This window comes from Nyctereutes procyonoides, unplaced genomic scaffold, assembly GCF_905146905.1.
Source record: "Nyctereutes procyonoides isolate TBG_1078 unplaced genomic scaffold, NYPRO_anot_genome, whole genome shotgun sequence".
Classification (NCBI taxonomy): domain Eukaryota; kingdom Metazoa; phylum Chordata; class Mammalia; order Carnivora; family Canidae; genus Nyctereutes; species Nyctereutes procyonoides.
The window spans coordinates 15,743,150-15,755,606 of NW_026575136.1; the positions used below are offsets into that span (position 1 = coordinate 15,743,150).

The following is a 12,457-nucleotide window of genomic DNA, read 5'->3' on the forward strand; positions in this document are numbered from 1 at the left end:
CCCTGTCTTTTGCCAACCATTTGCATGATAAATGTTTCTCCATCCCCTCACTTTCTTCTTCTTCTTCTTCTTTCTTCTTTTTTCTCCTCCTCCTCCCCCTCCCCCTCTTCCTCCTCCTCCTTTGTTTTTTTTTTAAGATTTATTTTACTGAGAGAGCATGCATATGCATGGCAGGGAGGGGCAGAGGGAGACTAAAAGAGAATCCCAAACAGAGTCCATGCTGAATTCAGAGCCTGACGTGAGGCTCAATCCCAGGACCCTGAGATCACAACCTAAGCTGAAACCAAGAGTTGGGTGCTCAGTCAACTGTAACACGCAGGCACCTCTCTATCCCCTCACTTTCAAGTTGCAGGTGTTCCTTAGGTCTAAAATGAATCTCTTGTACACAGCATATAGATGGGTCTTGTTTTTTATCCATTCTGTCATCCTATGTCTTTTGATTGGAGTGTTTAACCCATTTACTTTCAAAGTAGTTATTGACAGATATTTATTGCCATTTTATTAGTCATTTTGTGGTTTCTTCTGGAGATTTTCGCTGATCCTTTCTTCTATTTCTTGCATGGTTTACTGGTTTTCTTTAGTGATGTATTTGGATTTCTTTCTCTCTATTCCTTGCATACTTATTAGTGGTTTTTGATTGGTGGTTACCATTAGGTTTGTATATAACATCAGCATATAGCAGTCTATATTAATTTGATGGTCAGTTTAAGTTTGAACTCATTCTTTACTCCTCCCCAAGTTTTAGGTATATGATGTCCTGTTTTATATCCTTATATTTTATGAGTTCCTTGATTGAGTTTTTACAGACACTCATTTTACTGCTTTAATGTTTCCTGCTCTCATACTGTCATTTTCGGTCTTTCCCCTTCACTCAAAGAGTCCCCTGTAATACTTGTAGGGCTGGGTTAGTAGTCACAGACTCCTTTAACTCCTTTAAGATAGTCTTGCTGGATAGAGTATTCTTGCCTGTAGATTTTTCCTATTTAGCTCTTTGTATATGTCATTCTACTCCCTTTGGCTTGCAAAGTTTCTATTGAAAATTTCCTGCTAGCCCTATGGGTTTTCTCCTATAGCAGTACCAGTGTTCTCCACGGAGCTCCAAGCACACTGACCAGGCTTTTAAGCCCCACTGGTTGCAAGAACTCTTGAAATTTGGTTCCTTTAGCTTTATAAGCCAGTTGTTACGGAGATTTGTTTCCCTTGTACTCTGCCCTGTGTGTTGGTTTGTTTCTCACCCTTCTCAGCACTGTAGCTCCCTCCCCACCAGAATGCCCAGGATCTGTTTCTTCCAAATCTTGTCCCTGCACTCCCTACCTACTTCAATGGGGCCTCTTTCTACCTTTAGTTGTGGAGTTTGTTTTGCCAGTCTTCAGATCGATTTCTGGGGTATTTAGGATGATTTGGTAGTTTTTGGTTGTATTCATGGGACGAGGTGAGCCTATGGGCCTCTTAACTCTACCACTATCTTCCGCCAGCATTTTGAATTTTTCACCTGTATTATTTCTAACTTCTGTTCATGCTTCTGATGGCTAATACATTACTGTAATATTTAAGTTAATATTTAGCTCTTTTGATAACTCCCTTCCACTTTATAACAGAAAAAGTCTTTGGGAGTCAGGGAGATCCAAGTGTTTGATGCTAAGTGACCCTTGGTGGTGATTAAATAAATGGTACAGTTTTGTCCAACTGTAAATGTTCTATGATTATCATCAAAATTGACCATGACAGCTATTTTATTAGGGGAGGATCCTTTCACCCATTTTTTTTTTTTTTTTTTTTTTTTTTTTTTTTTTTTTTAGTATTTCAAAAGTATATGTAGTTTGTATTCCTGAAATAATATTTAAGGATTATTTTCTTAATTATTTTATTTTACTTTATTTTAGTGACTTAGTACTTTTAATTCTGAATTATAAGTTTCATTTAATTTCCTAACTAGGAATTTCACTTGCTTCCCTAGCCATATCCAGCAAATGAGAATTCCAAACTTGCCTCTGAGAAGGTGGATGACTATGAACATGCAGCAGAGTACATGAAGAACAGTCAAGTAAGGTTACCTTTGGTAAGTCTTCATTTGTAGCAGTTTTATAGAAAAATGAAAAAAAAAAAGCTTATATTATATGGAAACTTACGAAATTATTTTGTTGAAATCAGATATGTGTTAGTCTGTTTCCCCTTTTTGTAACCATAGAATAGAAGATAAAATATTTCAATACTGAGAATGAATGGAGTGCTATATCAGGCAGTAAAGATGGGGGAAAAAGCTACAGGCTTGGTTGGAGAATTCCTTGCTATATCATTGTATCTTAATATAGGCACTGCTGACTCACTGTGTTCCATAGATAAAATTCAAGGGTTCATGAACATACATTGAGAAAAATTATATCTCCATTTTCACTGACTTCTACATGGAATTTCACATTTTCTTTAAGAATGCAACTATACCACAATGGTATTAGATATAGCTGTGACTTTGTCATCAATATAAATTACAAAAAAAAAAAAAGAAAAGAAAAGAAATTGGCATTACACATTTCTGCTGATGTCTTAGACTATCATTTATATTCATCACTTCTCCAAAATCACATTAGTTACTGGAATTGCCAATCTAGCTTGTTAGTCAAGGCATGTGCAAAGTAGCATGTGTATTTCTATATAAACATGTTTTTTAGTATTTTGGTAACTATTTTAAGTATAATTTATTTCCTTTATGGGGTATGAGTTTTGTGATTGCTTTGTAAAAACACAGAAATCATATTCCCTCCTATAATGCTATTGGATGTTGCAAGATAGGCTTTTTAATTTTTTTATTTTCCAAGTTAAAAATATAAGATAGATGTGTTTTCCAATTACACATGTGCACAAATACCCTCTTTACACAAATTGACCCTTCAATTGAGAATCAGTGGTTTAGAGAATTAGGAGTGCAAAATTCAGAAGATGACATTGAAATCTCATTGATTTCTTTTATATATTTAGGTCACAATAATATTAACAGTAAATTGTGTGTATAGTTGACCCTTGGACAGTAAGCCTCTAACTTTTGACTCCCCAAAAGCTTAACTGCTAATAGCCAACTGTTGACCAGAAGCCTTACCAATAACTTGATCAGTTAATTAATATGTATTTTGCATATGTATTATATACTGTATTTTTACAATAATGTAAGTTAGAGAAAAGTTATTAGGAAAATCATAGGAGAAAACACATTTACATTTGTTCAAAAAAATCCACATATAAGTATACCAGCAGGTTCAAATCTGCGTTGTTCAAGGGTCAACTTATATTTATAGTGAAATAGGATTGTGTGGGCACTTCTGTCCAGTATTGAAAAGTAGGCATTTATGTACTTCCATATTCAATCTAAAAGTTCTTTTTTTTTTGTTTTTTTTTTTTTTAATTTCAGGGAACCTTAAGTAAATCAGAGTGGGAAGCCACAAGTGAGTATATCATCACTGTAGATTTACTGACGTTTTCAAAGTTTGTTTCAGAGTGCTCCTTAAAATTTGAACACTTTGGAATTTCTCTGACACATACGAGGGTGTGCGTATTTATGTTTACATAAATAAATGGTATTATTAAATGGTTTACATAAATAAATGGCACGTTTGGAAATTTTGGCTTATTAAACACTACCATGTATTTTGTTTCTAGCCACTCTGGTGTTGACAACACAGACATAATAAGTATTAGAGCATTTAGTGAAGCAGCAGTGAGCAGGATATTTTAGAGGGATGTGTGATTGGGAAGGGCCTGGTGCCTATATTTTGAAGTGAGGTGCCTGTCTTTGTAAGAGAAGTCAGAAGCCTGTCAAATCTGTGAAGTCTGTGATTCTTCAGCAAATGGATGTTGAATAAGCTAACTCCGAAAGCCTCAGTGTTAAGATGATGATAATATCCTTATATGGGTGCCCTGAGGGCATAAAAGATAGTTCCCACTGTTAATTTAAGTATTTGTTGATTTTGTTGAAGGCATAAGTGGTAATCATAGACCATCCATTTGATAAATGTTGAGTATTGACTTACATAACATGCTGTCAGAGGGTTCTGGGGGAATTAAAAGAAAAACAGTTGTAATCTCTACTTTCCAGATGTATACTGTCTAATGGAAGAAACAGACACAAATAAATGTAGTACTAGGCAAACTGTTTTAAGGGCTGTCATTTTTATAATAGGGAAAAAAGTTGAAGGAGAGCCAAAGGAAAGGTAGTAAAATCTGAGAAATAATAGTTGATATATTTGAGTATTTAACATGTGCTTGAGCATGACTGGAGACTTTTCCTATGTTGTAACTCATTTAATCCTCACAACTTTTCAGGTAGACTACTTTTTCTAATATCTCTTTTTCATAGATAAGAAAACACTTCAGTAACTTGTTTGAGGTCACAGAGCTAACCCAGATGATTCATACTTGTAACCATGCCTCATGGAAGCCCATGTGGAAGGATTGTTCTTAGGACTTGACAAATTAGAGAAGGAAGGGAAAGGAAACGAATAGAGCCAACATCTTGAGCCCATCTGTCTCAGAATATTGCTACCCTTAGTGGAAATGGGATTACAGGGCCAGCAGACTGGGAAATGTGTGCCTAAACCTGTACATTTCATTACTTTTCCTAGAGTGGAGATGAGCCAGTTATGTTAGAGAGCCTGCCAGTCCCAAATATGATGTAAGGAAAAAGCTTTGGTCACAGGTCATGATGGTGGTACTATCTGTAGTTTCAAACTGTATTTCTGTATCTCAGTATGGACTTGAGTAATAGCACGCAGAGGATGAATTAGATGCCCTCAGACAGTGGAGGGAGTTGGGTTAGAGATGTGAAAAGCAGTAAGAAAGGAGCAGTGGCCACATAGTAGCTAGGATCTACCTGGTCAGGATCAGTGTGTTCTTTGATGCATCACACTTCTAACCTGGAGGGCTCTGTGGCCTGGAAAGTATCTTGCCCCGTGTCATAGTCTAGTAAGTGCGAGAAGCTGTACTTCAAACTTCTGGTTTAATCATGAAGCTCATATTACTAGAACCTGCTGCTCCTCTAGAAGATCTGTTAAATGTGAAAGGAAAGTAGAGAATTGTTGATTTGTTTTTAGAAGTGGGTTCAAGATTTATTTCTTTAAATCCCAATCGATATGCCTGCATAAAGGCATTTTATATGAGTCAGACTCTCAGAATGTTTGAGTTAGAAAGGAATGAAAGTTATTAATTGCCAATGTGAATTCAAACACTGTGTCTTAGTGATTTTAAATGACCCTAGATTTAGGGTAGGTCAGGACTGCTGGGTTGTTTGCAGTAGGTACCGATGTGTTTGGGATGAGTTTGTCAAGGTTAGACTGCAGAAGGATCACTTGGAGTGGGGGCCAAGCTAACTAATGCTGGCCGCTCTTAAGTCTTGTATTATACTTAGAATGTCTTGGACTGCTTTGCTTTCTTATCTTCTAGAAAACTACCATGTTGATATTGCCCTGACTGTTCTCTATCCACTGTATAATGCCAGCAATGTTTCATTTCTCCTAAAAGAAATTAGGAATAATAGATAAGAAACAGAATAGCATTAAAAGTAGCATTTTGGAAGGACTGGGGTGATACACCTGGACAGGTTGAATAAAACCTAGAGGATTGTGAGGTTTTTACATTGTCTGCAGTCATTCATCTGTATCCCATTCAGAAGTTAAGGGAGGACACCAAGGTACGTGGGTCTACTATCCTGACTCGCTGAATGTCCTAGTGTACACCCTGAACATCCTTGTGATGTTTTAAGGATTTATCATTTTTGTCAGGGGTTTATATAGCATAAAATCTATTGGTATCTTATTAGAAGATGTAATAGGTTTGAATTTTAGTGTGATCCAGAATGAAGACCAATACATACACTTAGATGTCTGAGTGAACACACAGTGTATTTAAGGGACAATATTCATGGGATTGGAATATCACTATTGGGGCCAGATAAATCTCTCTAAGCATCAATTCTCATGTAGCTTTTGGCTTACTTATCAGGACCTACAACACAACAATTGGATAATTGGATGAATTTTAACTTGCACGTTACTTACGTTCCTTATAATTCTTATTAGTTTTATTTTTCCCCCGAACAGAAAACCTAGATAACCAATGCCAGAAGCATTGATGGTAGTGCAATTATTCTACCTGTCTCACTCCAGATAAAAAGAATTGTTATAAGATTTTTTAGTTTTAATTTTCTTTGCCTTTATACTTTTAATTTTTTTTTTTATCTCAAACTGTTTTTAGAAATTTTTAAAGCTGTTGAATTGGTTTTCTCAAGAGCTGTAATGTCACTGAGTATTATAAGTGATTGTTTTCAGGTAAATAGATATAACCCCCTATATGCTGAAATATGATTCAGAATAATTGAGGACCCTTAGAAATAATGGGATTTTTCCCTTCAGAAGCTTGAGAATTTTCACCAAATTATAAACAAGACTGAAATTGTTATTTAGCTTAAGGATATAAGAAACCAAACTCTAATTTTTATTATTTTCTTTTTAGGTATTTACTTGGTTTTTGCATTTGAGAAGCAGCAGTGAGCACATACGCAGTAGCCCAGGACAGCTGTGTCCCGTCCTATACAGATTTGAGTGATCCATCCTAGATTTGACAACTTTGTTTAATTATTCTAAATGTGCAGGATGCTGCCGGAAACTCCAGTGTATAAATTCAACATTTGCTGTCTGTGACAGATGAACTTTTGTGTGTGTATATAAGAATCAGTTGGGACCTTTGTCTTTAAAAATCTATTTTTAAGTAATGTTCTAAGAATTCCATTTGCCTCACTACTCTCTTAGCGCATAAAAATTATAGTATGACTTGTTTGAGCTCCTGAGCTCTTTCCATAGTGCTCTGATTTGTTCAGTGTTTGTTTACAGTATTAAATTTATTGCAGTTATAGAATTGATGAGGGAGCATACTGGTTTGTGGGGTTTGTGCTCATTTCTGTAGTTTTGTTATATAGTGTTCAAGATTAAATGGATTGTGTTCTGTACTATTGAATGTGTTCAATATATATCACTAAAGTTGCAAGTTTAAAACAGAATTTTAAATGATCATAAAAATTATTTACCTAGAATTTTTGTCAGTTTTTACGTTTCATTATAAATACTAACTACCTTATTTGCAAAGACGATCTAATTCTGGAACTGGTTAGAACGGTTTCGATGCCAGCATAAAATTATTTTGGATTTTAGGGGCTTTATCTTAAAGATTTCCTTCCATAGCAATGAATGTTTCTAGTTATCAGGAATGTAGTTAGACTGATTTCTCTTTGTTCCTTGAACAAAAATGCCACAGTTGTTTTTTCTCGTGATTTAATGAAAACCTGTCCCGTGTGAACATTTTCCTCAGATGTATGTATGGGACTGCAACAGGAGGATGTGATTAGAGGAATCTGACAAGCAGACTTCGGATGAATTCCCCCCGAGGTTAGACGTGTAGGATACGGGCACTGTGTGCTCTGTAGATGCGTTACTCCCCTTCAGCCCTGGGAGAACAGTACCTGCTCTTCTGTGTCACCACGTCGTGCTTGGTGCAGTAGGATCCAGCGTCCCATCACTGCTCAAGATCTGTATTTGCCATTTCAGAATTGTTGACTCCTCTTCCAGACCGACACTTAGGTGAATGGTCATCCTTACTTTACGTCACCATTTAAAAAACTTGCCAGTGTTAGGTGTAGTGAAAAACTTACAAAGAACAAAACAGCAATTATTGCATATTCTTCTAAAAATCATCTAAAAATGATTTTTTAATCAGTGCATGGATTTAAAAGACTACTTTCTATAATTATCCAGAGTACTTGTTTAAAACAAAGTTTCTTAATTTGTTTACATATGTTGATTATTCATGGTGTAACAGATATTTTAACAAGAGAACACAGGTTACCTGCTTTTTGTTCCTTGTGCAATTTGTTGGTCCCCAAGCTGTTACCAGTTTATAAAAATTAAGTCTTTTTGCCTTAGTGGTGGCTTGCCATAAGTCATTTGGGGGAAATAAATAATAGCATTTCTGGCTGCTGTTAGCCAGCGGAGGTTTGGTAGTGGTGCTGGGGATGTGAGGTGAACTCTTCATGTTACATATGCGGGTTCATTTTAGTTCTGGGGAAAGTTCCAGAAAGTGTTTTGATAATTTGCTAGTGGATGTGGCTTATTACTTCTTAATCATCATTTTCATTTAATGGCCTTAGCCAATTTTAAGCAAGTAGTAAAACATTTTTAGCCCCTTGCTCTTTCCACCCCATGGGTGATTTGTGGGAGAGAAGGATCCCCTGAAGGATGGAGTGATTGGCGGTAATACAAAGCAGACAAGGAAGGTGCAGTCCCCCGGGGCCTTCACTGAAGGCACAGAAAGGGGTAAAGGAAACCCAAGTGGATTCAGCCAGTCTTTTCACCTCAAGCAAGCAAGCTGTTGTGTGTACAGGAGGCACATGAAGCCGCACCCAGAAGATGCAGGGTTCTGGCATTGCCCCGTGCTTGAGCTTTATCCTTCTAGCCGCCTCTGCTCTTCCTTCCAACCTGATACCTTCGTCCTGCATCTAAGTGTCTGGACAGGGACTCAGGGAAACCGGTTAGGAAAGGGGCATGGCCCTTCACTATCAGGTCGGTGATGTGAAGTTTATGGGAGTGATTACAGGCTCTCCAGTTTGTCCTCCAATGAGAAAAGTGAAATGGAGATCAAACCAGCCACTTGAGAGGACACAACCCAAGGATTGGGAGGATTGGTCTAGGAACCTGGCTGGACTGTGGTATAACGAATGCTCAAGTTGAATTCTTTGGGCCTAAAATACGCTAAAGTGTAACCATGGTGTTCACAGAGATGAGCTGGCTATTTCCAGCTGCATTCAAAGGGGCGGTGTCCTCCCCTGCACACCGCAGCTGTCCGTAGTAATGACCGCTCTTCCCATGCGCAGGGTGACTCCCAGAACAATCTGCCTTCGGGGAGAGAAGGCATTGATTAGAGACTTGACTTCTGTTAACTAATGTGTGTGATGCCTCTGAGAGGCAGATGACCGGTGCAGAGTTTCCTGGCCTACAGTGTCCCCAAACCTGAAAGTTGAGGAAATGTGATTGCTACCTAATCTGTGTTTGTAGCATTATGTAATAGAGCATCAGAGCAGAGGTGTACAAAGTGGGGGGCTTTGAAGCAGCATGCGGTGTGGGTCAGCAGTGGGGAGAGGAGGCAGAGAATGCGTGGTCAGATCCGAGGCCCGGTCTCCCATCCCCTCAGCCTATCTTAACCCCTTCTGTTACGTTATTTTGGTCAGTCTTTAAGTATCCTAGTGAAGATGGGGTTTCTTGTGTAGATCTGCCGGTGAATATTCTAGCTCTTGAATGTTGTTTTTCATTGTTAATATGCTGACTTTTTTGTCTACTTCAGGCTTTGTATGTATCGTGAGCAAGGTGTCTGGGTCTTCAAGGTCGGGCCAGATCCAGGGACCAGATCCAGGGACCAGGGCCCTGTAATAAAAGTTGTACCGAAATGCCTGCAGTATTTACTGGCCCTTTGGTCACATAGGAGCACAGGTACATGATGTGACCGCCTCGCCTCCCTAGATGCTACGTCAGGTACCACGCACCTGGGTAGGCTCATTTCTTGCCCTCTAACAGAGCAATATTCCAGGTTCCTCAAAGGCGGGCAGTGCGGTGACTCCTGCACTTAGTGATAGATGTGACTAGGCCGGGGGACAGCCAGCTCTTCACCTTCTCTGCTCCTCCTCTGCTCCCACCTAATCCTGAAGCCTGGGCACCTGCTCCTCACTGCAGTACTGAGCAAGCGTGGAACACCCAAGAGTACCTTCTTCAGGCTGGGTAGACTCTGAGTTAGCCAAAGCCCTCTGCTCCCTAGACTCCCTGGGCCAGGATTCCCTGGGGACAGCAGACCTGGAATAAAGCCAGGTTGACAACATTTAAGCTCCTTCCTTTGGTCAGTAGCTTTTCTAAATCTTTTATGTGCATTAGTTCACTTTGGCACTCGTGACTATATGAGCTATGCACTGTTATCCCTCTTTTAATAATGAGGAAACTGGAGCACAGAGAGAGAACATAAAGTTGCCCAAAGTGGAGCCAAGATTGGACTACCCATATCCCTCGAGTCAGGCCCGCAATCCAATTTTATGTTACACACCTCAAGAGATTAAATCCAGATGACTTCTCACCTATTCACTGCCCACAACTTAAAATGTTACCTGCTTGGTGCTCCAACCTTTTGGTGTTCGAACCTTTGATACTTTTTTTGGGGCACCTGGGTGGCTCATTCAGTTAAGTGTCTGCTTTCGGCTCCGGTCATGATCCTGGGGTCCTGGGATTGAGCCCCGTGTCAGGCTCCCTGCTCAGCAGACAGCCTGCTTCTCCTACCCCTTCCCCTGCTTGTGTACATATGTTCTGTCTCTCCCTCTCTCTCTAATCTTGAAAACAGACTTCCGTACTTATTTAAGTGTCCCCTGAGAGGAGCATTTATCCTGTGTAAGGCTTTGGGGCAGAGAGCAAGAAGGTATTTGAGTGTACTTGGGGACTGAGGGTAAAAGTGAATAATCAATAGGCAAGAGGACAAAGATAGACTTGGACTTCACATTTTGGTAGACCTGCTTCTTAAGCTACTAGTCCTGTAGCAAATCCAGTTTAGTCTGCATCTTAGGGGGCTAGAGGATGGTTCTTTTCCCACCCTCACCATTTGGAAGTGGCAAGAGGTGGAAACACAGTGTGAGAGTAGAGCCAACAGGAGAGGCCAAGTGAAGGAATCTTCAGTCTGAGTTGATTATCCAGGCAGAGGCAAATCATTTTGTTCTAAATTTTAGTTGAAGTATAACATACACAAGTTTTTGGTTTTTCACAAATGGGCCACAAATACAATCACCACTTCAATCAACAAACTATTACCACCACCCCAGAACCCCCCCACCATGTTCCCTTCTGGTAACTACCTCCCCAAGGGTAACCACTGTCTAACGTCTGAGAAATAGATTGGTTTTGTCTGGTTTTGGACATAATCTAAATGGAATCAAATAGTCTGTATTCTCTTGTATCTGGCTGGTTTGCTGTACATTATGTTTGTAAGATTTTTGTTGCATGGATTTGTATGTGGTTTTTTTTTTTCTCTCATGGCTGTATAGTATTCCATTGCGTAAATAAACCACATATTTATCCCATGGATGTTTGTGAACTATTACTAATAGTACTGCTTCAAATATCCTAGTACATGAATACATAGGTACTCCTTTCTGCCTAGCAGTGGAATTGCAGGGTCAGTATATACATAGGTTCAGCTTTACTGGATACAGTCAGACAGTTTTCCAAAGTTCCAGTCGCTACCCTCAGTAGTGTCTGTCTTTTTCATTTCATTCTGGCAGGCATGTAGTATCTCATCCTGGCTTTTGTTTTCATTTTACTGATTAATGAGATTTGAGCACTTTTCATAGGATTATTGCCTTTTTATTATCTTGTTAAATGTTCAGGTTCTTGCCCACTTTTCTATTGGATGGGCTATCTTTTGTATTGTGGTTTTCAAAAATACATTGATTCTGGATTGGATGCATGTCATTTGTTGAATGTACTGTGAGAATGCATGTGTGTGTGTGTGTGTGTCCCAAATATATGAAAATAAGCTCTTAAATTTTAAAATAGCATACGAGTGTTCTCTTTCACAGTTGGCATATTCTGCTTAAGAAATGTTTGTCTATTCCAAGAACATGAAGATGTTCTGTTTTCTTCTAAAATCTTTTTTGTCTTACTCTTCACTTTTAAATCTGAAATCATATTGATTTTTTGTTGTTGTTAACAGTGTGAGGTAAGGTTTAAAGTAGACGTTTTCTATTCTTGGATTTCCAGCTCTCCCAGCACCATTTATTGAGAAAAACCATCTTACCTTCCCAAACCACAATTTTTCACCTTTGTCATATTTAAGGTGATCATATGAGTGTGAGTTTGTTTCTGAATTCTGTTCTATTCCACTGGTCAGCTTATTTATCTCTGCACCAATACCATACTATCTTAGTTATCTTTGTAATGGATCTTGATTATCAGTAACAGGAGACAAAGCTAGTTTTAGCTTGTTAATTAGGTTGAACAAAGTGAAGAGTGGTACATGATGAGCACACAGAGATAGGCAGGAGTGGGAAGGAACCTGGATATTGTTCTAAAGGCAGTGGAAAGCCACAAGAGGACCATATGAATGTGGTCATTTTATGTTTTTAAAAGAGAACCCTGATCACAAAGATAGAAAAGATTTGAACAGCCCTATTAACCAGCTTAACCTAAATGTCATCTATAAAACACTTCACTCAACAACAGCAAAATATACATTCTTTTTAGACATAAATGAAATATTCTCCAGAATAGCTCATAGGACAAATGTCAATAAAATTTAAAAGGATTAAAATCATACAAAACAATTTTCCTACCAAAAAAGAATTACATTAGAAATACACAGCAAAAGGAAATTTGGGAAATCCACAAATATTTGG

At 38.5% G+C, this 12,457-nt stretch overlaps 1 protein-coding gene across 2 annotated transcripts in view; it reads left to right on the forward strand.

Annotated features, from left to right (window-relative positions):
* LOC129495538 (mRNA cap guanine-N7 methyltransferase) overlaps positions 1–11,145 on the forward strand; it is a 33,360-nt gene extending 22,215 nt beyond the window's left edge. For both annotated transcript variants that reach the window (XM_055303128.1, XM_055303127.1), the window contains exons 9-11: positions 1,958–2,059; positions 3,404–3,437; positions 6,499–11,145. In XM_055303128.1, coding sequence (XP_055159103.1) covers positions 1,958–2,059; positions 3,404–3,437; positions 6,499–6,536 — 174 coding nt within the window. In that variant the 3' untranslated portion in view covers positions 6,537–11,145. The remainder of the gene's footprint in view (positions 1–1,957; positions 2,060–3,403; positions 3,438–6,498) is intronic.
* Positions 11,146–12,457: the final 1,312 nt, after the last annotated feature.